We start from the raw sequence: 26,431 nt of genomic DNA on the forward strand, positions 1-26,431 counted from the left end.
GAAAATGGGAACACTAGGGCTTCTTGCCATTGCAAATAAACTCCAGACATATGTGCTACTTTGTGCATCTGACTTTAGTGGATTCTGGGGAATGAAACCTTGACCAGTAGGCTTTGTAAGCCAGTGCCTTTAACACTGAGCCAGGTGCTAGCCTAGCTTCCAGCTTTGTACTTGGCGTTGGGGTCTGCTGATCAAACTCAGGTACTCCAGTTTGAGCTGTGAGTACTTTACTCACCCATCTCCCTAGCCACCAAAATTCAGGGTTTGCTTAGTAATTTTCCCCCAAGTGCCTCTTACTGTCAGAAATGGCACATACTTTGGAAACAAACACTTTTAACCACTGGCTATCTCCCCATCGTCTGCACATGCTTTGGAGAAGCTGAGTTCAGCAAAGAACTGAGAAAGCTACAGTGTTGTAGTGTCTCAGTGATTTCTGGACTTCACATATGTAGTTGGTAAAATATGGTATATAGGGGGCTCGTGATGCTATACACCAATCAGCCCATGTTGTGGATCACAGAACTCACAGACTAAAATGTCAAGTTCATCATTGAGAACACAGACCTGGTGGTGGCCAAGTCCATTCAGAAGGTCTTCATCACCAAGGTGCCCATAATAGCCAACAGCTGGGTTCAGACTGATGCCAATTTTGCAGTCCTTAACCATGAGTCATTACTCACAGTCTTGGATTAATCCCCCTCACTAGTGATGATATTGTGGCCAAGCTGCAGTATTCCCGGGACTATACATGTGAGTTCTGCCCTGAATGCTCCATGGAGTTTATGCTTGATGCGCGGTGCAATGAAGACCAGACACATCATGTCACCTCTTGAGACCTTAATCTCCAACAGCCCCCGGGTCATTCTGGTGACATCACGGAACCGATATAATAACCCCAGTGACTAATGTGGAGCAGGACAACATCTTTACTGTCAAGCTGAGGGAGGTCCAGGAGCTGAGACTTTGAGCTTATGCCAAGAAGGGCTTTGTCAAGGGACATGCCAAATGGAACCCTACTGCAGGGTGGCTTTTGAATACAATCCAGACAATGCTCTTAGGGATGCAGTGTATCCCAAACCTGAGGAATGTCCAAAGAATGAATGAGTATGGTGAGCTGGATAAGGATGTGTTATAGGCTCCCGATGACCCTAGTGGCAAGCCAGAAAGGTTTTACTACAATGTGGAGTCATGTGGCTTGCTGCACCCCGAAACCACTGTCCTCTCAGCCCTGTCTGGATTGAAGAAGAAGCTAAGTGATTTACAGACTCAATTAAGCCATGAAACCCAGAGTGCCATACTCACTATAAATTAGTGGCCATATGCCCATTGCAGTGGACGTGAGGGTTTGAAGCAGTAGCTAGATTTAAGATCTCTGGAGCCCTGATTCAGGGCTCTGGACTACAGTTGCTCAAGCTACTTAGCAGGTTATCAGCACCATCAAGAAGGGGTATCAAATGAATTTCCAGGGGTGCTACAGATATTTAGGCAGGGTAGTTTGTCACTGGGCATTTAGTATCCCTGGCCCTGCTCCTCAGAACCCCAAACGTCCCATCTTGTTTCCTAGCACACCAGTAGGGGGCTGCACTGCTTCCCTGTTGAGAAGCACTGAGCTAGGCTTTAGTTCCCTGCACCTGTTGAACCCTTTTGTCCAGGGTATGGCTGTAGACACAAAAGGAGTTTTCACAGCTCTACCTTAGGTTTCTGTGTTAGTAGTACTGAGTGCTAGAACCTGCACTGCAGCAGCCTATAAATGCTTCTTCCCTCTTACAGTGCCAAGGCCAGGCTACTGGCTCTGCACATTTCAGTTGCCCTAATTTGATAATTAGCCCTTTGGGAATAGCATTAACTCTTGCTGTCTGCTCATCCCACAAGTAAGCTTGCTGTTTTATTCCGATTTGACCATTTAGGTAGGGGGGTGAGGAGGGGCAAAAAGGGCCCTCTCACATTTCCATTTCCTTGGGAAGGTTCAGGCCCCACCCCTTTGCCTCCAGGCAAGAACAACATCCAACCCAGCAGTCCTTATGCATGCAGCCTGGAGAAAAGCAGATGTAAGGACAGAAAGGAAAATTATTGATCAGCAGTGGTTATCTTTGTAAAAGTTTTTATTTTTGGCAATAAAGAGCACAATGTAACAAAAAAAAAAAAGATGGTATATAAAGTGAGGACAACTGTGGTAGGCAGCAGGCAGCACAGTTCTTATGGCGCTGCTTATTGCAATTACCCCAGTAAACATTAACTGGACACCTACAGGTGCTGTGTACATCATAGAGCTTTACCAGTGTTGAGTGATAATGATATGTGAAGTATTATTTTGTCATCTGATAAATAAGACTATAAAGTTGTATATAGCTGTGGGAGAATGTATAAGGAACATTCACAGGGAAAATGAAACTAAGTGGAGTTTGAAGGACTACCCATTATGTCTGATACAGGAGGGGAGATTGGTGTTCCAGGCTGTCAAATGGTAAGTACTAAAGCAAATAATAAGAAGGCCATAGTTGGTTGGGGCAGGTGTGTGGACCTGCCAGCTTTCAGTAGGTAATTATGCTCTCTATACACAGTAGCCAACTGAGGGCCTTGTATGGTATGCTTTGATAACTTGGAAATGGGTTTGAGGCAGTAGCTATACTGGTGACTTGCAGTGTGAGACAGCTCTATATTTGCAGAGCCCAAGTGGAAGGCACCAAGACCTGAGACTGGGTATAGCAGATGGACTGGGTAGGAGCTAGAAATTGTACCAATCCATGACACTGGGTCTATCCAAGGATGTATAATCTCATCAGTGCCACTCTTGCTTGGGAAGCTCTTACCTTTTACAGCAAGTCTCTTATCAAGACAGACCATGTTATGGTCCATTAAAAAGCCTCAGTATGGGCTGGAGAGTTGGCTTAGTGGCTAAGGCTCTTGCCAGCACAGCTAAAGGACCTAGGTTCAGTATTCCCTAGTACCCACATAAAGCCAGATGCACAAGGTGGTTCACGCGTCTGAAGTTTATTTACAGTGGCTAGAGACCCTAGCATACCCATTCTTTCTCTCTATCCCCTCTCAAATAAGTAAATAAATAAAATATTTTTAAAAGTCTCAGTAGCTAAGCCAGGTGTGGTGGACCATGTATTTAATCCCAGCACTCAGGAGGCAGAGAGGTAGGAGGATTGAGGCCACCCTGGGACTACAGAGCGAGTTCCACATCAGCTTGGCCTAGAGTGAAGACTCTACCTCGAAAAATGAACAAAGAAAGTCTGAGTAGCCAGCTATTCATGGTGGCTCATGCTTTTAATCTCAGCACTTGGGAAGCTGAGGTAGAAGGATTACCATATGTTCAAGACCAGCTTGAGATAACGAGAGACCCTGTCTAAAAAACAAAAAACAAAAAAACAAAACAAAACAACAACAGCAATAGTTTCAGTAGTCAGGTATGGTGGCTCACACCTGTAGTTCTTTTTGTTAAAATTTTTTAAAATTTATTTTTATTTGAGACAGAAGGAATGGGCATGCCAGGGCCTCTGGCCACTGCAAACAAACTCCAGATGGATGCACCACCTTGTACATCTGGCTTATGTGGGACCTGGAGAATTAAACCTGGGTCCTTAGGTTTTGCAGGCTAGCACCTTAACCACTAAGCCATCTCTCCAGCCATCACACCTGTACTTTTAACACTTGGGACGCTAAGGTAGGAGACCATTCTGGGCTACATAGTGAGTTTGAGTATAGCCTGAGACCTTTCCTCAACAATAGCAAGAACTTTCAATTAGAAGAATTAAAATTATATAAAAAAGTTGGAGAGATGGCTTAGCAGTTAAGGTGTGTTTGCCTGCAAAGACTGCCAACCCAAGTTTAGTTCTTCAGTACCCATGTAAAGCCAGGTGCACAAAGTGGCATGCATCTGGGGTTCCTTTGCCCTGGCTAGAGGCTATGGTATGCCCATTCTGTCTCTCTTTTCCCTATCTTTCTTTGCTTGCTAATAAATAAAAATATTTTATTTATTTATTTTTAATTTTTATTAACATTTTCCATAATTATAAAAAATATCCCACGGTAATTCCAAAAATATTTTTAAAAATAAAATTTGGGGCTGGAGATATGGCTTAGCAATTAAGGTGCTTTCCTGCAAAGCCAGAGGACCCAGGTTTAATTCCCCAGTACCCACGTAAGCCAGATGCACAAGGGGGGAGCGCATGCATCTGGAGTTTGTTTGCAGTGGCTAGAGGCCTTGGTGTGCCCATTCTGTCTCTATCTCCTCTCTTTCTCTCTCTCTCTGCTTGCAAATAAATAAATAAAATTTAAAAAATTGAAGAAAAAATAAAATTATGTAAAGAATCTTTTAAAAATTACTTATTTGTGAGCAGAGAGAGAAGTGGGGGAGGGAATGGGTATACCAATGGGTACGCCATTGCAAATGAACTCCATCCAGGTACATGCATCACTTTGTGCATCTGGCTTTATGTTGGTACTGGGCAGTTGAACCCAGGCTGTCATGCTTTGCAAGCAAGTGTCTTTAACTGCTGAGCCATCTCTCCAGACTTAAAGGATTTTTTTTTTCTTTCCTTATGGTAGTTGAATTTTATTGGAAATCAGTAACAGATATTTAGAAAACCACAGTTTTTAAAATGAGGGGTTGCTGGGCATGGTGTCACACACTCTTAATTCCAGCACTCTGGAGGCTGAGGTATGGGCATTGCCGAGAGTTGAGGCCAGCCTGAGACATGGTAAATTCCACGTCAGCCGGGGCTAGAGTAAGACTCTACCTCAAAAAAAAAAAAAAAAAAAAAAACAACAAAAAAAACCCCCCAAAAAACAAAAAACAAACCAGGGATAGTTGTCCAACTTTTTGATGTTGTAACAGGATATTATTATTTACCAAAATATGTGGCACATTCACAGCTATCCTGGGACCCATGTGGACTGTGGGTGGCAGGTTGGACATATCTGAAAATTTAACAAAAGAAACTTATACCAAGATTGAAGTACAGCCGAAGTAGTGCTTATAGGGAAATTTATAGTACTAATTGTACTATATAAGAGGGATCGCTTAATAACCAAATTTCTACCTTGACAAGAAAATACCTGTAGTCATTTATACTTAAAGCAACCCAGAAAATACCTGTCGTCATTTATACTTGAAGTAACCCAGTAAAAGAAAATAACATAAGATAAAGATAATAAAAACATAAATCTGGAGCTGGGTGTGGTGGCATGCGTACACACACATACACACACATCCATTGAGTCAAAAGCTAATTACTTTAAAGAATAATCAGATTGATAAAATGTACCACAGAAGACATAAGTATGGATGAACACATGAGGAGCTTTTTATCAGTCATTTGGAAGGAGCACAGTGGGATGGACACACTTTTGTTAACAATGGCTATTGTGAAGACAAGTGACCACATTGATGGTTCCATATAAAGTAAGTAGAACTCCGAGACACTGCTCTTTGGGAGAAGTTTGGCAGCTTCTTAAAAGTTAAACACATACACATCTAAGTTAGGCTCTGCTACCCTCCCATAAGCCTGGATGATCTACCCCGCCTGATCATGTTCACTTGCTTCTGAAGCTTCAGCCCCTTGACCTTGTTTTGGCCATGGGTGTGCTCAGTATGTGTGTGCTGCCTGTGACAGATCTGTGTATTGCTGTTTCTAGTTTTAAAAATTTTGTTTATTGACAAAAGTGTATGTATGGGCATTCCTTGGTCTCTTGTTGCTACAGATGAACACCAGATACTTGTGTCATGTTTTGTGTCCCATTTATATCGGTGGCTTGAGAATTGAACTGAGGCTAGCAGCCTTTGCAAGCAAGAGCCATCTTCCCAACCTCTGCTGTTCCTTCCTTCCACCTGTAGCATTAGAATCTCTGTACTTGTTCAAATCTGGATTCTAGTTGGGTGGGGTGGTAGTTACTTGGGAGACTAAGGTGGGAAGAACACCTGAACCTTGGATTCTGAAGCCAGCCTGAGCAAGTGGTTTGAATGTAAAATGTGCCCCAGATAGGCTCTTCTGTTTGAACACTTGGACATTATGTATTTAAAAAAATTATTTATTTGAGAGAGAATAAACATGGTTGTGCCAGGGCCTCTTGTCACTGCAAATGAACTCCAGGTACATGCTGCCCTTTGTGAATCTAGCTTTATGTGGGCACCAAGGAATCAAACCTGGGCCAGCATACCTTGCAAGCAAGTGCGTTTAGCTGCTGAACCATCTCCCCAGCCCCTTACATATTGTTTTTATCGTTGTCTTTGAAATTTGAAACAAAGGCAGAAAATTTTGTTTATTCACCACAGTGTCCAGTGTTTAATTGTGTGTTGGGCTCCCATTAAGTATGGGTTGAGCATTCATGCATCAAAATATCGAAGTGGATCCAAAACAGGACACCATTAGAGAAAATTCCCACACCTGATCTCATGTGATGGTAATGGTCACAGTATGATGCACTTAAAATGCTGTGTGGCACTGGCTTGTGCTTATATGATGTATATGTGCAACATAAGTGTTTCAAAGTTGTGAACCTTGTGCTCATCTATAAGATATCTCATGTATATGCAAATATTACAAACTATAAAAATCTGAAATCTGAAACATTTGTGGATCTGTGCTTTTGGATAAGGGACGGTATGCTTTACTGGGGAAGAGGTGAGTGTGTGGGTGCTAAATCATTGTTTCACAGCATTTCTGGCTCACACATTAGCATTTCTGGCTTGGACCCTGGTAACTGAGGAGCCCAGCATGCCTCCTATGGTACAGGGCAGCCTGTGAGCTCTGATGGTTGTTGCTGTTTTATTTGTGATTGGGAAGAGATGACTTTTTACAAGAGGTTAAGTCAGTGAGTTTTGAAATTCTCATAATGGAAACATCTGTTCACAGAAAGAAATGCAACTGTTATGGCCTCTGTGGTTTTGGAAGTCTAGAGGCCTTTCTCAGTTCTGACCCTTTGTGTTGCCAGATAGGTGTATATTCCAAAGGAAAGAGAATACAGGGTGATAATCTTGCCTGTTCCTCAGGGTTTGTTCACCCTATGGTTTTAAAAAAGCAGCCATTGAAATTGGGTAACTGGAAGGGAGTTGGGTAACTGGTAACTGAGGAGCCCAGCATGCCTCCTATGGTACAGGGCAGCCTGTGAGCTCTGATGGTTGTTGCTGTTTTATTTGTGATTGGGAAGAGATGACTTTTTACAAGAGGTTAAGTCAGTGAGTTTTGAAATTCTCATAATGGAAACATCTGTTCACAGAAAGAAATGCAACTGTTATGGCCTCTGTGGTTTTGGAAGTCTAGAGGCCTTTCTCAGTTCTGACCCTTTGTGTTGCCAGATAGGTGTATATTCCAAAGGAAAGAGAATACAGGGTGATAATCTTGCCTGTTCCTCAGGGCTTGTTCACCCTATGGTTTTAAAAAAGCAGCCATTGAAATTGGGTAACTGGAAGGGAGTTGGGTTTTGGGTTGCATGGCTGCCATCAGGTTCTCTATTTATCAGGAGTCTAAACCAGGGACAGCCTGCCTCAGAGATGCTCTCAAGCCCTTACATGCAGTTGCTTCTGGCATTGTAGTTTCTTGCCTGTTTGAGGGCACACAAATAGGTTGCTTTTTCCATGGTTTAAAAATTAGGGCTGACAGTTTCTTCTGGATGATTAAATAGAGAAGTCTAGGTGAAAGGCAAGTTGACAGTGTTCTACTTCCTACCAGATTTTTCATTATGGTGTTACTATTGTATTTCAGGTATCATGAGTTTCTAAAATACAAGGCTCACCTCTGTGCATTTCCTATTTTATGTTTCTCTACATAAATATACAACTTTATTTTAGAATTATATAATTTTTAATAATCTTGGCTTTCTGGCTCAGGTATTGAACATAGAATTTTTTTTTTCTGTTCCAGACTCCTTTTAGTTTTGGCATGAATCATAGGACACCACCCTACCCTGCTGGGGATTATTGTCTTCTATGCAGAAGTGAACGGAAAGACTCTTCATTCTTAGAGAGTGGAGTTAAGACTGCGAGCAAATTGGCCCTTTCCATGGCTCCTAAGGGCAACAGCGTGCTGCACCTGCCGCTGTGGGTGTGCCCAGACTGCCGGAGGACTGTGGAGAAAGAGGAGAAGCACAGCAGCCTTGACCAGCCGGTGAGTGGCTGCAGCTCCAGTGGGCTCCTCACTCCTTCCTTGTGGGTGGTGGGCTGACAGTGACAGGAAGGGACTTTTGTCTGCTGACAGGATGCTCCTCCTGCACAATCTTTTGGTCCATATTAACCCTCTGGCATGTCTGTCCTGGCATTTGCTGTCCATACTTTCACTCTAGGTATAGGGCATCTGTCTTCCTTGTCCAGTCAGCCAGCCATCTGACCACCTATCAAGTATTTTTGAGTCTGGGTTCAGTGTTTCTTTGGTGATACCATTTCTTAAAAGCTAGTAAGTCTTTCATGTGTTTAGTTATAGACAATTCCCTGGTCTGGTAAGTTGCCTGAAATTCTTTGTGGATATACTTCTCATGCCTGGCCTTCCTCCACTCCACTTTGTTTCTATGCAGCTGTTTAATAGAGACGTTGAAGCCATTCAGCTTTGACACTAGTTGAGGGTTTATTTATTTTGGTTTTTCAAGACAGGGTCTCACTCTAGCCCAGGCTGACCTGGAACTCACCATGTAGTCTCAGGGTGGCCTTGAACTCCTGGTGATCCTTCTACCTCTGCCTCCCAAGTGCTGGGATTAAAGGTGTGCATCACCAACGCCTGCCAAGTTTTAGTGAACCATTGTTGCCAAAAGGTTTTCACATGGTTTGGTTCTAGAAGTTTTTTGGAGTTGGTTGAGGTCTCGTATTCTAGGCTCTTCTCCTTCTTTTGATTTCTGTTGTAAGCAGCTGATTTTTGGGTTATTTCTTTACTTGATTCCTTGTTCCATGTGTCCAGTAACAGGGAGCAGTACTGCCCTTCTGTTTTCAAATTAGTTTCAGTGTCAGTTTGAGAAACACTTGGCTGCTATATGGATGACTTTCCACCTTTCAGGTCTAGCCTTCTTTGTTAGTCATTTAGCTAACTGCTTGGGCAGGGGCTCCTTGGAGGTAGCATCCAACTCCAGTGCCAGTCTTGGTGGCCGAGCTTCAATAACTTAGCCTCACATCTCAGTGTTTACCACACTAGAAGTCAGTTTCTACTCAGCCTTTTCCCACAAGTTCCTATTCCCCACTTTTACTCTTCATTACACTTGTTTCTAACATACTGTATATTTCACTCATTTTGTCTGTCTTCTTTGCTGGACACAGGGTTCATAAAGGCAGCTGTTTTTATCTATTTTATTTTTAACCAAGAACCATGCTTGGCGTAACATAATAGGTGTCAGAGACTTGAAATAATGTAATGAGTCAATGAATAAATGAACAGAATAAGAGTGCAATGCCTCTGTAATCCTCTCACTAGAGGTTCAAAGAACATAGTCATTCTGAAGTTTTCTTCATTGCAGATTGTTAAAATGCCCAGTTAGGGGTTGGGGTTTTAGCTCAGTGGATGAGTGCTTACCTAGCAAGTGCAAGGTCCTGGATTTGGTCCTCAGCATGGGGGAGGATGAGATGGATGGGACAACAGAACCACCCACTCAGTGAGCTGGACTTATAATCCTTAAGGTCTGCTCCCAGTGACACACCTCCTCCAGCAAGGTTCTACCTCCCAAATTGCCACCAGCTGGGGACCAGGTATTCATATCCCATGAATCTGTGGAGGGACATTTTATTTAATCCACCACATTCCACCCCTGGCCCCCATAGACTCATAACCATCTCATGATGCAAAATCATTCATTCCAATATTAAAAGCCCCCATAGTCTTTACCATTCCCAACATTGTTAAAAAGTCCAGTCTCATTTGATACTCAAAAGTATCTTACTGTGAGCCTATAAAGTCAAAACACAGTTAAATATGCCCAATACATAATAGCACAGAGTAAACATTCCCACTTCAAAAAGGAAGAATTGAACATAGTAAAGAAAGATTGGTGGCTGAAGAGTTGGCTCAGTGGTTAATATGCTTGCCTGCAAAGTCTAGCTAAGCACCCAGATTCAATTCCCCAGTACCCACATAAAGCCAAATGTACAAAGTGGTACATGCATCTGGAGTTGGGGCACCCATTTTTTCTCTCTCTTTCTCTTAAATAGGCAAGCACTTAACCGCTAAGCCATCTCTCCAGCCCCATAAAATATTTTTAAAAAAGAAATAAATAGGGCTGGAGAGATGGCGGTTAAGCGCTTGCCTGTGAAGCCTGAGGACCCCAGTTCGAGGCTTGATTCCTCAGGACCCACGTTAGCCAGATGCACAGGGGGGCGCACACGTCTGGAGTTCGTTTGCAGTGGCTGGAGGCCCTGGCACACCCATTCTCCCTCTCTGTCTCTCTCTCTGCCTCTTTCTCTCTGTCTGTCACTATCAAATAAATAAATAAAAATTAAAAAAAAATATTTTATGTATTTGTTAGAGAGAGAGAATGAACACACCAGTGCCTCTAGCCACTGCAAATGAACTCCAGCTGCATGTACCACCTGTGCATGTGGCTTTTACGTGGGTACTGGGGAATCAAACCCAGGTCCTTTGACTTTGCTGGCAATTGTCTTAACCACTAAGCCATCTCTCCAGCCCTGCTTGCTTGCTTGCCTGCCTGCCTCCTCCCCCCCCCTTCCTTCTTCCCTCCCTCCCTCCCTTCCTTCCTGTTTTTTTTTTTTTTTTTTTAAGGTAGGTTCTAACTCTAGCCCAGGCTGGCCTGGAATTCACTGTGTAGTCTCAGGCTGGCCTTGCACTCATGGCAATCCTCTCACCTTTGCCTCCCAAGTACTGGGATTAAAGACATCCAATACCAGTTCTGGACCTTTGGGTTGTTCCACATTTGTTTTAGTTTTGGGAAAAACAAACTACTGTGAATAATTTTGCATAAGTCTGTCTGTGGCCATCCTATGTACATACTGCTACACTGGTTTTGCATCTGTGCTTATAGAGATGCAATATAATGTCCTTCAGCACTTATGAAATGAGTTTTGTCCTTGGGGAGAGTTTGTGTAGAAGTAGCATTTCCATTTCTTCCTTAAGTATTGTTCTTGTTTTATGCTTCTCTCGTTCTATTTGGTTAATGCCAGACAGTGTATAGAGAGTAACTGTGTCCTTGGGAGGCCGAGCGAGCCCTTGTACCTCACTATCCCTAGAGGCATACACTGCATGCCTGTGCTTGTGTGGCCCCAGGGAGGGGGCTCACTAATTCCTACTTGCCATGGGTAGTTGACTGTGTCACTTTCTGACTTTCTGTGCCCAACCAGTGTGGGCCCCTCTCAGGTGGGCCTTTTTTATGGTGAATCTCTCAGATGGGTCTCTCTCAGGCTCTTCTGCCTTTAGCTAGTGTATTGGGCCTGGCCTCAGTGACTTCTTTTGGGAAAGAATTGAAACTTGTGCTTGCATTTTCAGGGTTTAGACACCCACACTTGCTACTTGTAATCAGTTCTTTTCTTCCCGCTTTTATGGTCTCTGCTTGCCTTCCTTTCTCTACCAGAGGTCAAAGAGAGAGTATGTCCCTTTTTCCTTACACTTTTTCTCTCATATGGTTCATCATCATTTCTACTTTTGGTGGTCCACCTTGGGATTTTATAGGTGGCTTGGCCTGCTTTGTTATTAGGGTAAGAGCTCTGAGAGCACTGTTCTCTCACAGTCTTCTGCCCTTTGAGAGGAAGTCATAGCCGATCTAGTAGATAGATCTAGAGTTGCTCCTTGCCTCACTGTTCTACATGCCTCATTTAAAATCTTTTAAAAATTTTGATTTTTATTCATTTATTACAGAGAGAGAGATTGGGCACTCCAGGGCTTCCTGCCACTGTAGATGAACTCCAGACACATGTACCACCATGGGCATTTGGCTTATATGGGTTTTGGGGAGTCGAATCTGGGTCCTTAGGCTTCGTAGGCAAGTGCCTTAACCGCCAAGCTACCTCTCCAACCTCCCAAATCTTTTTTTCTTTAATAAAGCAAGTGTATTTTTTAACATTTTGTTTTCTTTTAAATATTTTATTTATTTTTATTTTTTAAAATTTATTATAGTTAGAGTAGAGAATGGGCATGCTAGGGCCTTTGGCCGCTGCAAATAAACTCCAGACATATGTGCCACCTTGTGCATCTGGCTTATGTGGTCCTGGGGAACCAAACCTGGGTTCTTTGGCTTTGCAAACAGGTGCGCCTTAACCACTAAGCCACCTCTCCAGCTCTTTTTTTTTTTTTTCCCCCTCCGAGGTAGGGTCTCACTCTAGCCCAGGCTGACCTGGAATTGAACCTGGGTCCTTTGGCTTTGCAGGCAAGTGCTGTAACTGCTAAGCCAACTCTCTCATCTTTATTTTTTTCATGTATGTATGTATGTATTTACTATAGAGAGAGGGGGAGAGGAAGAGAGAGAGCAGACACACCAGGGCCTCTAGCAACTGTAAATGAACTCTAGACCACATGCGCCACCATGTACATCTGGGTTAAGTAGGTTCTGGGGAGTTGAATCTAGATCCTTAGGCTTTGCAGGCAAGTGCATTAACTACTAAACCATCTCTCCAGCCCACCAACCCTATTTCAGATCTTTGTGTGGCTCACCTACCTGACTGTGTATCCTTAGTTCTTTTTTTTTTTTAATTATTATTTTTTATTTGAGAGAGAGTGGCAGACAGAAAGAGAGAGAGAGAAAGTGTATGAATAAGAGTGTCAGGGCCACCAGTCACTGCATACGAACTCCAGGTGCATGCGCCGCCTGTCCTGGGGAATTGAACTGAGGTACTCTGGCTTTGCAGGCAAATGCCTTAACCACTAAGCTATTGCTCCAGCTCCCTTAATATTTTTTGGGGAGTTGTTTTGAAGTAGGGTCTCACTCTAGATCAGGCTGACCTGGAATTTACTATGTCGTCTCAGGGTGGCCTTGAACTCACAGCGGTCTTCCTACCTCTGTCTCCCAAGTGCTGGGATCAAAGGCATGTGTCACCATGCCTGGCTCTTTTTTTTTTTTTTTTTTTTTGAGAGCGAGAGAGAGTGCGAGCGAGTATGGGTGCATCAGGGCCTCCAGCTGCTGCAAACTCCAGATGCATGTGCTACCTTGTACATCTGGCTTAGGTGGGCCCTGGGAATTGAACTTCAGTCCTTAGGCTTTGCAGGCAAGTGCCATCCCAGCTCCCTTAGTTCTTTTTTCTTTTTTGTTTGTTTGTTTTTTTGGTTTTTCGAGGTAGGGTCTCACTCTGGTCCAGGCTGACCTGGAATTAACTCTGTAGTCTCAGGGTGGCCTTGAACTCTCGGCGATCCTCCTACCTCTGCCTCCCGAGTGCTGGGATTAAAGGCGTGCGCCACCACGCCCGGCTTCTTTTTTCTTTTTTGGATGTAGGGTCTCCCTGTAGCTCAGGCTGACCTGGAATTCACTGTGTAGTGTCAGGGTGGCCTAGAACTCAACAACGATCTTCCAACCTCTGCCTACTGAGTGCTGGGATTAAAGGTGTGTGTCACTATGCCTTGCTTCCTTAGTTCTTTAAAAAAAGGAAAAAAGGGCTGGAGAGATGGCTTAGCGGTTAAGCGCTTGCCTGTGAAGCCTAAGGACCCCAGTTCGAGGCTCAGTTCTCCAGGTCCCACGTTAGCCAGATGCACAAGGGGGCGCATGCATCTGGAGTTCGTTTGCAATGGCTGGAAGCCCTGGCGCGCCCATTCTCTCTCTCTTCCTCTATCTGTCTTTCTCTCTGTGTCTGTCACTCTCAAATAAATAAATAAATAAATATTTTTTTAAAAAAAGGAAAAAAATTAATTTACTTGAGAGAGAGGGAGAGAAAGTGGGCACACCAGGGCCTCCAGCCACTGCAAATGAACTCCAGACACATGTGCTACCTTGTGCATCTGGCTTATGTGGATACTGGAGAAGTGAACCTGAGTCTTCAGGATTTATTTGCAAGCTCCTTACCTGCTAAGACATCTCTCCAGCCCCACTTCGTTCTTTTATTATAGCCATATGTGTCTCCAGGTGTAACTTTGGGTTTAATTTTTTTTTTTTTTTAAGTAAAGAAGGTCTTTAAGTTAGTTTGGCTAAATTACATTCTATAGGGGTCTGTTTTTAATTCTTATCTGTAGATAATGATTTTTTAATTTCCTTTTTTAAGGTTTAGAGAGGTTTCATTTGATAAAGAGAAGGAAAGAGGAGAGGATAAAGAGATCCTGACCATGAGAAGGCAGGAGTGGTGGTGCATGCCTTTAATCCCAGCACTCCAGAGGTGGAGGCAGAGGTAGGAGGAGGAGGATTGCCTTGAGTTTGAAGCCACCCTGAGACTCCATAGTGAATTCCAGGTCAGCCTGGGCTAGAGTGAGACCCTCGAAAAACAAACAAACAAACAAACAAACAAACAAACAAAAAAAGAGTTTAAGAAGTCTTGTTTTATCTTTTTTCAAAAGGCAGCTGTTATTTTTACTTTTTGAGAGAGACAGAAGGAGGCAGAGAGAGAAAGAATGGGCGTGCCAGGGTCTTTAAGCCCTGTGAACTAACTCCAGACGCATGCGCCCCCTTGTGGATATGTGTGGCATTGCATGCTAGCATCACATGGGACCTGGAGGATGAGAACAAGAGTTCTTAGGCTTCACAGGCAAGCACCTTTTCTAAGCTATCTCCTTAGCCTGCAGCTTTTAAATTTTAATGTGTCATTTCTTTCATTCTGTTTCACTGGCCATTTATTTCATTTATGCTATATGTTTGCTTAGTTAATATTCTGCTACACATTAATAGCAAAAATTTTAGGGACAAGAGATAGAACCATGTAAAGTGAGTTTCCTTCATAGTTTGCCTCTTCATTCCCTTCACTTGTACAGGTCTCTACTACTGGCATGTTTCTTCTTCCAAAGTGTTCTAGTTTGTGTCATTCATTGAAAGGTGGTGATGGCAAAACACCACAGTGTCTCAAGTAACAGCTGTGAGGTGAGATTGTTACCCAGTGTCTTGTTCTTTAGTAAGAAATATTGGTGCCACAGCCGTATAGAGTGCACATAGGAGTTGGGGTGCCTTCTTTTTCTATGCTTTTTCTGAATGATGTCTGACAGGATGTCTGCAGGGAGCTACTGGGCCTTCATCCTACCATCCTCTGCTATTCCCATTAATACAGACTTTTCTTCTTGCTTCATGGTTACTCTTCTGCCTTTCTGTTTTGCAATTTACCCATCATTTTTCATTATTTTGCTTCAGTATTGCTAGAAACTCCTAATTATTGTAGGTTTTGAAATGTTAGTTTTAATGACTCAATTTTAAAAATAATCAAATTTTCATTACTTCTGTTTTACCCATGAATTATTTAGAAAGCTTCAATATAATTCTCTTCATTGCCTTTAATTATTTTGACTTCTTATAAATGTATGTATGTTTACATATATGTATTTTTTTTTATTTTGGAGACAGCCTTCCTGTGTAGCATTAAATGTGTAATGATCCTGCCTCAACCTCCCAAGTGTTTCAGTCTCTGAAGTGTTGGGATTACAGGTAGCCTGTGCCTACTTCTACATTTATTTATTACCTAATTTATTTATTTGCAAGCAGAGAGGGAGAGAGAAAGAATAAGCACAACAAGTCCTCTTTCTTTTGCAAACGAACTCTAGATGCATGTGCTACTTTTGCATCTGGAGTTGCATGAGTAGAGAGGAATCAAACATGGGCTGGCAGGTTTGTTTGCAAGCACCTTTAACAGCCCTCCCTTTATTTTTAAATTTTAATGTTTATTTATTTGTGCATGTGTCAGCCTGTGTCCAACTTACATGAGTGGCTTAGGAATTGAACCCAGGGTTTAGGCTTTGCAAGCAAGTGCCTTTAACTGCTGAGTCATAGCCCCAGCCCCATAAATTTTTCTTTCTTTTTTCCTCTTTGGTTTTTCTAGGTAGGGTCCTGCTCTAGTCCAGACTGGCCTTGAAGTCACAGCAATCCTCCTACCTCTGCCTCCCAAGTGCTGGAATTAAAGGTGTGCACCACCATGCCTGGCTTATTTTTTAACTAACATATTAAAAATACTCCATGCCTGTCCCTTGAAATAGATCAATAGATATATGGATTCGTTATGTAATTAAGTCAGGCTAAACATTTATATCTCTTCAAACATTTACCATTTTTTTTTTTCTAGTGAAAACTTTCTACATCCTTCTTCCAGCTTTCAAAATGTGCAGTTATTATCTCTAGCCATCCTCCTGGGCATTAGCAAACCATCACTGCTTGCTTCTTTCCAGCTGTAATGACTTAATGTGATGCTATTACAGATGGTCTGTGTGACAGGAATTCTTTATTTATAAGCTGAACTTCTTTCTAGTTGTAAGTTTTGGTAAATGTTCTATGTTAAGTTTTTATGAATGCTCATGTGTGCCTGAAAGTAGTATTTTCTGTGGGCTTGGATGGAGGGCTTTATATATCTGTCAACCAGCCCATCTTGAACTGTGTGTGTACTTCAGTCCATTTTTCTCTAGTCTTCACTTTTTTGTTTTTGTTTTTTGAGATAGGGTCTCACTTTGGCTCAGGCTGACTGGGTGGTCTTGAACTCATAGCTAACTGCCTAGCTCTGCCTCCTAAATGCTAGGATTAAAGGCATGCACCACCATGCCTGGCTCTCTAGTCTTCCTTTCTTTTGTATTAATCTACCAGTTTCTGGGATGGGTCATTCAAAATCTCTTTCTCAGCATATATCCTTGGCCTTTGTTCCTTATAAACATTTCCATTAATGTTCTACATGTTTCAAGGCTGTACTGGGTGACCCTTGTTAAAGTTACTAAGTCGTCAGCTTTTTTATTGTCCAGAGCTCTCTGTAGCAATACTTTTCTCTTGAAGGTCTGTCTTGTATGCTAATCTTTTGCATATATATTAAATTTTTATTTGCAAGAGAAAGAAAGAGTCAGAGAGAGAGAGACAGAGAGAGAGAGGGAGGGAGAATATGGATGCTCCAGGACCTCCAGCTGCTGCAAATGAACTCCAGATGCATGTGGCATCTTGTGCAGCTGGCTTATATAGGTCCTGTGCCTTTGGCTTTGCAGTCAAGTGCCTTACCTGCCAAACCATCTCTCCAGCACTGTGTGCTATTTAGCTTCTTGCAACACCCATCCACTGCATCCTTCCTTTTTTTTTTTTAAACCCCTCTTTGAGTAGTGTGTTTTAGGTGTTTATTTGTACGCTCAGTAGAAAGGTAGATTTAATTTGGTCCCAACTAAGTTTGGTGTTTTTTGTTTTTAGTTTTTGAGATAGGGTTTCACTCTCTAGTCCCATGCTGGCCTTGAACTCACAGTGATCCTTCTGTCTTTATTTCTGCCTCCCCAGTGCTGGGATTAAAGAAGTGTGCTACCGTGTCCAGCTAAATTTGCTTCTTAGTGGTGAAATTAACCCTATTATGTACTGTGATTTCTAATATACTTGACATTGTTTTGGTCATCAGACCAGTCAAAAATCAAGTGCTTGCCTTCACCCAGGTCCCTTGTAAGCCCTTCCCACCCATCTTGCATGAGCCTTAGGGCCTTCTTGCCAAGCTGTCTTTCATCTTTTTCTTCTGTTAGTTATAACCATTGACTATTGAAATCAAGACATTGTAGGTTGGTTTATTTTTAATATTTTTATTTGCAAGCAGAGAGAGAGAGAAGAGAGAAGGGGTATACCAGGGCCTCTTGGCACTGTAAACGAGCTCCAGACACTTGCTCCATTTTGTGCATCTGGCTTATTGTGGGTACTGGTAAATCAGACCAGGCAGCAGGCTTTGAAACCTAACACCTTTAACCACTGAGCCATCTCTTGAGCCCCCTCTTTGTAAAATGATGTTTTGAACTTTTTGTTTTGTTTTTTTTGAGGTAGGGTCTCACTGTAGCTCAGGCTGATCTGGAATTCACTCTAGTCTCAGGGTGACCTCAAACTCATGGCAATCCTCTTACCTCTTCCTCCCAAGTGCTGGTATTAAAGGTATATGCCACCACGCCCAGCTGCTTTATTTTTATTTTATTTTATTTTGGATTTTCAAGGTAGGTTCTTAACTCTGGAATTAACTGTGTTGTCTCAGGGTGGCCTTGAATTCACAGCAATCCTCCTACCTGTACCTCCCAAGTGCTGGGATTAAAGGCATAGGCCACTATGTCTGGCTTATGCCTGGCTGTTTTAAACTTTTATATCAATGTAGTCATACAGTATGCATCCACTGTAAATATGGTTCATAAATGCTGTAGTTTTTATGTTATTGCTGTGGACTATTCATCTTTTTGGATATATATTTTTAGCTTCCACATTTTACTGTCATAAACTATGCTATGGAGCACATAGTTGCACCTTCTTTTGTCTATAAATGGATGGAAGCCATTGCTGAAGCATAGAGGATTTGCAGAATTCGCAAATTGTCTATTAAGATCAACACTACATTTTTTTCTTCTTTTTCTCTCCTCCACTCCCTCACCCCCCGCCCCAGGTAGGGTTTCACTCTAGTCCAGGCTGACCTGGAACTCACTATGTGTATCCTCAGGGTGGCCTCGGACTTGTGGTGATCTTCCTACCTCTGCCTCCCAAGAGCTGGGATTAAAGGCATGTGCCACCATGCCCGGCTCTACATTTTCTTTTTTAAGAAATATTTTATTTATATATTTGCAAGGGGAGAGAGCAGGGGTGGGGGAGGAGAGGGAGAGAGAGAATAGGCATGCCAGGGCCTCCAGCCTTTGCAGATGAACTCCAGATGTATGCACCACTTGGTGCATCTGGCTTTATGTGGGTATTGGGGAATTGAACCTGTGTTGTAAGGCTTTGCAGGCAAGTGCTTTTACCACTGAGCCATCTCTCCAGCCCAACAATACATTTTCAAATGAAAACTATTTTCAGGGTTGGAGAGATAGCTTAGCAGTTAAGGCGCTTGTCCTGCAAAGCCTAAGGATCCAGGTTTAATTCCCCAGAACCTATGTTAAGTAAGCCAGATGCACATGGTGGTGCATGCGTCTGGAGTTTGTTTGCAGTGGTCAGAGACCCTGGCGTCTCTTTTTATTTCTCTCAAATAAATAAATAAAAATAAATAAATATTTTTGCTAAGCATGGTGGCCTACACCTTAAATCCGAGCACTCGGGAGGCAGAGGTATGAGGATCACCATAAGTTCCTGAAACTAAATAGTGAATTATAGGTCAGCCTGGGCTAGACTGAGACCCTAACTCAAAAAACAACAAAACCTGTTTTCATAAACACAACAATTTAGTGAATATAGAGACAGCGTTTTGTATTTTTGTGCAAATCCTTTTACTGTTCAGATAATAGAAAGCTGGTTCACCTATGTGCTGTCTTCAGTATTGTGTGATAGGTTGCTCTGATTAATATGAAAATAATTTTCATTTAGTTTCTGGAAAGATGGCTCAGCAGCTAAAGGTACCTGTTTGCAAAGCCTGATCACCTGGGTTTGATTTCCCAGTACCCATGTAAAGCCAGATGCACAAAGTGGTGCATGTGTCTGGAGCCCTAGGAGCTGCAGTGGCAGGAGGTCCTGGGAGTTTCAAGGTAGGGTCTTCCTGTAGTCCAGGCTGACCTGGAATTCACTATGTAGTGTCAGAGTAGCCTCAAACTCACAGTGATCCTACCTCTGCCTCTCAAGTGCTGGGATTAAAGGCGTGTGCCAACACACCTGGCTTAAATATGTATTTTTAATAAATGTTTTGTGTGATTTGTGTTTGTTTGTGTATATGAATGCAGGTGTAGAAGTACCATATCATGAATGTGTAGGTGAAAAGACAATCTTGAGTGTTCACCCTTGCCTTCTACCTTGCTTGAGACAGATTCTCCTACTATTCATAGCTGCATTCACCGTGCTAGCTGGCCTGTGAGCTTCTGAGGATCCTCCTGTCTCCAACTCACATCTTACTGTATGAGCACCGGTATTATACACATTCACACTACAGTGACTATAGCCTTACGCGGGTTCCGGGAATTTGAACTTGCACAGAAGGTGCTTTATATCTACGTAGTCCCTGAAAACAAATGCTTATAATTAAATTAAATTAAATGTTTTTTTCTCAATTTTTATTAACATTTAAATTAAATGTTTTTAACGCTTATGCTTCACCAGAACACAAGAAGTGATAGTTCCTTAATGGTTAGTTGCAGTGGAATTTGAAACTACTGTCAGTGGCTGTTCTCTCCACTGGTATATTAAGATCCATTGGTTTTCCATCCCTAGGAGTTGTCTAACTTTGGTCATTTGTAAAACATTGATTTGCCAAGCTAAGCAGATCTTCTTGATATGTTTCACAGGTATTTTTTCCCAGTGTGTAACTTATCCATTCATCACATAACAATTGTTTGTAGAAGCATACAAATTCTAATTTTTTTCTTTTTAAAAAAATATTATTTGTAAGCAGAGAGAGAGATAGGGAGACGAGAGACAGAGAGAGAATGGGCACACTAGGGCCTCTAGCCACTGCACATGAACTCCAGATGCATGTGTTGCTTGTGCATCTATCTGGCTTACGTGGGTCCTGGGGAATTGAACCTGGGTGGGTCTGTTGGCTTCGCAGGCAAAGGCCTTAACCGCTAAGCCATCTCTACTTGTTTTTCCTTTTGTTGAAACACATTCTCACTATATATACTCCAGGCTGGCCTCAAACTCACAATGCTTCTGCCTCAGCCTCCTGAAATGCTGGGATTGCAGACATGCACTGCCACACACAGCTACCAGTTTAAAAAATATATATATTGATTTGCAAGCAGAGTCAGGGTGGGCATCAGGGCCTCTTGCCACTCCACGACAAACTTCAGATGCATGCACTTTGTATATCTGCCTGAGGCTTTTAACCACTAAGCTATCTCTCCAGCCTGAAACTAAGGTTTTTTTTTTTTTTTTTTTTTTTTTTTGCAAGCAGAGCGAGAACAGGCACCTCAGAGCCTCTAGTCATTGCAGATGGACTCCAGATGCATGTGCCATTTTGCACATCTGGATTTTCATGGGCATTGGGGAATTGAACTGGGTCATTAGGCTTTGCAGGCAAGTGCCTTCACCCAATGAGCCATCTCTTTAGCCCCTAAGTTAATCTTTTTTTTTTTCTCCCCCATTTTTTTGAGGTAGGGTCTCGCTGTAGTCCAAGCTGACCTGGAATTCACTATGTAGTCTCAGGCTGGTCTCAAACTCACAGTGATCTTCCTACCTCTGTCTCCCAAGTGTTGGGATTAAAGGTGTACATTACCATAGGTTAGTTTTTATTTTATTTTTTTATTTTTGGTTTTTCAAGGTAGGGTCTTACTTTGGCCCAGGCTGACCTGGAATTCACTATGTGATCTCAGGGTGGCTTCAAACTCATGGCAATTCTTCTACCTCTGCCTCCCAAGTGCTGGGATTAAAGGTGTGCGCCACCATGGCTGGCTCAAGGTTAGTTTTTTTTTTTTTTTTTTTAAGGTATCAAGTGCTATAGGATAAATCTAAAACAATGGAAATCTTTAGTGAGAAAAGTCAAGATACTGTATCTAAGTCAATGGAGAAAAATATGGAAATGTGCATGCTGCTACAGAAGCACAGGACAGAGGAGACAGCTCATATCAGACATTGTGCTAAACACCTGGAATGCATTTTTGTCTCTTCATCCTTATGACTAAAGATTAGCTAAGCCATGTCTCTAGCCCCACTCCCCTTCCCTGTCTGTTCTTATGTCTCTTACTGGTCCTGGAGCTTGCCTCCTCCCTCTCCCACCCTGAACTCCTGTGATTCTTGAGTGTCTCCCCCTGTGGGATAGTGGTACAAATGTGCATGACCATGCCCAGTTGTTATGTAGATCCTGGGGTGTCTCAGGCCTCCTCTGGCCCTCATGCTTGCATAGGAAGTACTCTTAACCTTTGAGCCATCTCTACAGTCTGGGTTACCCATTTTATACATGCGTACTAGTTGTTCCACAGTTATATACCTCTGTGAAAAATCAGTTGATCTGCATATGGCTCTGTTTTTGGATCCAGAGGTCTATTTTACGTACATCCCTGTGACTTTGCCAGTTACCATACTGTCTTCATTCATAGTAAGTCATGATAGTCTGTAGTAGATATCCTTTGTTTTCTTTCTCCTTCCTCTTTCTGTGTAACTGTGTAACTCATTCGCACCTGGAACTCAGTGTGCCCAGGCTGCACTCAACTAGTGGCATTTCTTCTGCCTCTTAAGTGCTGGGATTACAGACACGAGCCACTACACCTTTCATTTGCATATTCTAGATCCTTTCTTTCGGTTTCTATACAAAAGCATGCCATTGTGTTGAATATGTAGATTGGTTTAAGGGGAGAATTGACATTTTAACAGTATTTTGTCTTCTAGTCCATGAAAATGTTGTAATTCATCATTTATAAAGGTTATTTCACTTTATTATTAGCATTGTTGTTTGTACATGTGTGTGTGTGTGTGTGTGTGTGTGTGTGTGTATGCACACACATACCAGGGGCCTTTGCCACTGAAAATGAGTGCCCATCTGGCTTTATGTAAGTGGCTGGGGATTGAATCTGGGCCAACAGATTTTACATGCAAGTGCCCTTAACCACTGAGCAATCTTCCCAGCTCCCTTAGCATTGTTTTGTAGACTTCATTGTACAGAGTTGCCATACATGGTAGACTACATGCTTTTCAAAGTAATTAATATTTTTCTTTATTTTAATTTTATTTCTAAGAAATTTCATTATTAGTATGTAGAAATGTAATTTTTTTTCTTTTGGTTTTTCGAGGTAGGGTCTCACTCTAGCTCAGGCTGACCTGGAATTCACTATGGAGTCTCAGGGTGGCCTCAAACTCATGGCATTCCTCCTACCTCTGCCTCCTGAGTGCTGAAATAAAGGCATGTGCCACCATACCTGGCTTAGAAATGTAATTTTTTATTAAACCTGTGCTTTAATTTATTATTTCTGGTGTTTTTCAAAATAAATTTACAGTTTTTCCATGTAGAGCATCATACTATCTAAAGATAATGTGTTTCTTACTTTCCATTGTATACATCTTATTTTTTCTTATCTACTCCATTATCTAGGACCTCCAGTATGAGGTTGAATGGGACTGGCAGAAGTAGACAGCGTTTTCTTATTGCTGAATTTAGACAAAAAAGCTTTACCTAGAGGATTTGTAGATTAGATTGAGGAAAGTTACTTGCAGTTTTAGTTGGCTGTGAATTATCATGACTAAATACTGGATCTTGTCAAGTTCTTTCTACATTTATTGAGCTAGTAAGTTTCTTTTTAGTTTGTTAAAAATTGAGTTAGGCTGGGCGTGGTGGTGCACTCCTTTAATCCCAGCACTCGGGAGGCAAAGGTAGGAGGAATGCCATGAGTTTGAGGCCACCCTGAGACTCCATAGTGAATTCCGGGCTAGAGTGAGACCCTACCTCGAAAAACCAAAAAAAAAAAAAAAAAAAAAAAAGGAAAAAAGAGTTAGGATAGTTTTTGAAATATTGGACAAACTTTGCATTCCTAGGATAAGATTACATATGTTACCCTTTGTATAAGTTGCTGCACTGATTTTACTAATGTTTCATTAGTAATTATGGTATCTGGGGCTGGAGAGATGGCTTATAGGTTAAGGCACTTGCCTGTGAAGCTTAATGACCCAAGTTCAATTCCCTTGTACTCATGTAAGCCAGATGCACAAGGTGGTGCATGCACCTGGAATTGGCTTGCAGTGGCTAGAGATCCTGGTGCGCCTGTTCTCTCTCTCCCAAATAAATAACAAATAATTAAAAAGAAAGAAAAGAAAAAGAAGGGCTGGAGTAATGACTCAGCAGTTAAGGCATCTGCCTACAAAGCCTAATGAAACCGTTTCAGTTCCCTACTATCTACATAAAGCCAAAAGCACAAAGTGGTTCATGCATTTGGAGTTGCTGGCAGTGGCTAGAGGCCCTTGCGCACCCATTCTCTCTCTCTCTCCCCTTGTCTCTCTACATGCAAATAAATATAAAAATTATTTTAAAATAATTATTTTATCTGGGGCTAGGAAGATGGCTCAGCAGATAAGGCACTTGATTGCAAAGTTTGCTGGCCTAGGTCTGATTCCTCAGTATCCACATAAAGCCAGATGCACTATATGGCACATTCATCTGAAGTTTGTTTGCAATGGCTAGAGGCCCTGGAACACTCATTTTCATCCTCCCTCCCTCTCCAAGAAATAAATAAAAATATTTAAGAATAAGAAAGCATTATTTGGGGGCTAGAGGGATGGCTTAGCAGTTAAGGTGCTTACCTGCAAAGCCAAAGGACCCAGGTTTAATTCCCCAGGACTCGCGTAAGCCAGATGCACAAGGTGGCACATGAGTTTGAAGTTTGTTTGTAGTGGCTGGAGGCCCTGGTGCACCCATTCTGTCCTCTCTGTCTCTGTCTCTTTCTCTCTGCCTCCCTCCCTCTCTCTTTTTCTCTGTCAAATAAATAAAAAATAAAATATTTTTACAAAAATCACTGTTTTATCTAATGTAGGTGCATGGTCTGGAGTTTGTAACAGCAAGAGGTCCTGATATCCCCATATTTTCTTCTTTAAATTAATTAATATTTTTTTAAAGAGCTATTGTGCCCGCATGGTAATCCACTTCTTTAATCTTAGCACTCTAGAGCTGCTGTGAGCTGGGAAAACCTTTCCTGTGATTTCCAAGGCTCTTGCAGTCCACAGGGCAGGGGTAGTTGTGAGCCTAGAGAAAAACTACCCTGAGGCCAGCTGGAGCAGATGCTCCCTATTTGTTTTGTTTTGAGGCAGGATCTCACTCGGTACACCAGACTGGCTTCTAATTTGTGATCCTCCTATTTTAGTTGACCATGGACTAAAATTATAGGTATATCATGTTGGGCCCTTAGATATAGAACCACCCTTGCTGGTTCCTGATGTGAAAGGATGCTATCATCTTCGTGTTTACTTTACTGCTGTGTATGTAACTAAGATTGGTACTTTATCACTGTAAAGCAGCAAAGGTGCCTTGGTGTAGTTTGTTTTCTATTTACTGTGTTTGAGGTTATTTGAGCTGCTTGATATATAGGATTAATTTTATCAAATGTGGAAAATCTACAACTTTTCACATGGCTCCCTTTGTTTCTGGGATGTTATGACCTGTATGTACGATTTTAATTTTGTCTTACAAATGTGTTGTTTCCTCAGTCTTTTTTTCTTTTTGTGCTTCTTCTTTTTTTTTTTTTTTTTTTTGCTTTGAAACAATGTCTCATGTAGCTCAGGTTGACCTCAGACTTGCTTTCTAGCTGAGGATGTCTTTGAACTTCTGATCCTCCTGCCTCCATTTCCCAAATGCTGGGATTACAGGCCTAGTTTTATTCAGATGTTGCTAGGCAAACACCTGACTGAGTTATATCCCTAGCTCCATTTTGGGTTATTTTTATTTCCTGTCTTCAAGGTTATTAATATTCTGTCCTAAAGTCCAGTACATTTTCATTAATCATATATTTTTTTTATTTTTGAAAGTTCCATTTTCATTACACACACATCATTTCTCTCATCATGTTTATAATTTTCTATTTTCTTGAACAAATGGGGTTTATAATTATTAATTGTATCATCTGTTACTTATGGGTCTGTTTCTGTTGGTTTTTTTCTTACTGGGTCATGATTTTATTGGTACTGGATATGGTCATTGTATTTTTCTTTTATAAATATTGCATTTATTAATTTGCAAGCAGAGAGAGATAGAAGAGAGACAGATAGAATAAATGTGCCAGTGCCTCTAGCTGTTGCAAATGAGCTCCGTACATGGATACTGGGAAATTGAATCCAGGCCATTAGGTTTATCAGGAGAGCACTGTAACTGCTGAGCTGTCTCTCAGCCCCTTTGCATTTTTTTTTCTTTTTAATATTTTTGTTTATTTATTTGAAAGTGACAGACAGAAAGAGGCAGATAGAGAGAGAGAATGGACGCGCCAGGGCCTCCAGCCACTGCAAACGAACTCCCGATGCATGCGCCCCCTTTTGCATCTGGCTAACGTGGGACCTGGGGAATCGAGCCTCGAACCAGGGTCCTTAGGCTTCACAGGCAAGTGCTTAACCACTGAGCCATCTCTCCAGCCCCTCATTTTTCTTTATTGTAGATTTGTTTTAATATTCAAAGTTACAAAGACACATATGCCCACACAGATTAGAGTTCCAGAGATTGTTATGTAACGATGTTCATACCAGCATTATTTTAAGCAGCCAAAAGGTAGAAGCAATTCAGCTGTCCAGTAATATATAAATTTAAGCAAAATGTGGTCTATACACTTAGTGTAATATTATTCAGCCTTAAAACCTAAAGTTCCAACACATGGTTCAACATAGATAAACCTTGAAAACACAATGCTCAAAGAAACAAGTCACATACAAAAGGACAAATACATGATTTCATTTATTTGAGGAATTTAGAATAGTCAGGTTCATAGAAACAGAAGGTAGAACAGTGGGTATTGAGGTAAAGGGATTGGGTGTTAGGAATTATTTAATGGAGACAGAGTTTTGGTTTGGGATAATATAGGAGATCTGA

The 26,431-nt window shown here is 41.9% G+C and overlaps 1 protein-coding gene and 1 pseudogene across 1 annotated transcript in view; both read left to right on the forward strand.

The window, feature by feature from the left end:
* The window catches only part of Fam193a (family with sequence similarity 193 member A), a 191,013-nt gene that overhangs the window by 76,726 nt on the left and 87,856 nt on the right, over nucleotides 1-26,431 (forward strand). The window contains exon 2 of the mRNA XM_045130323.1: nucleotides 7,869-8,111. Within this exon, the coding sequence (XP_044986258.1) occupies nucleotides 7,887-8,111 (225 nt within the window). The 5' untranslated portion in view covers nucleotides 7,869-7,886. The remainder of the gene's footprint in view (nucleotides 1-7,868; nucleotides 8,112-26,431) is intronic.
* Nucleotides 484-1,312, forward strand: LOC101603492 (annotated as a pseudogene).

Source organism: Jaculus jaculus, chromosome 11 (genome assembly GCF_020740685.1).
Source record: "Jaculus jaculus isolate mJacJac1 chromosome 11, mJacJac1.mat.Y.cur, whole genome shotgun sequence".
Taxonomy (NCBI): Eukaryota; Metazoa; Chordata; class Mammalia; order Rodentia; family Dipodidae; genus Jaculus; species Jaculus jaculus.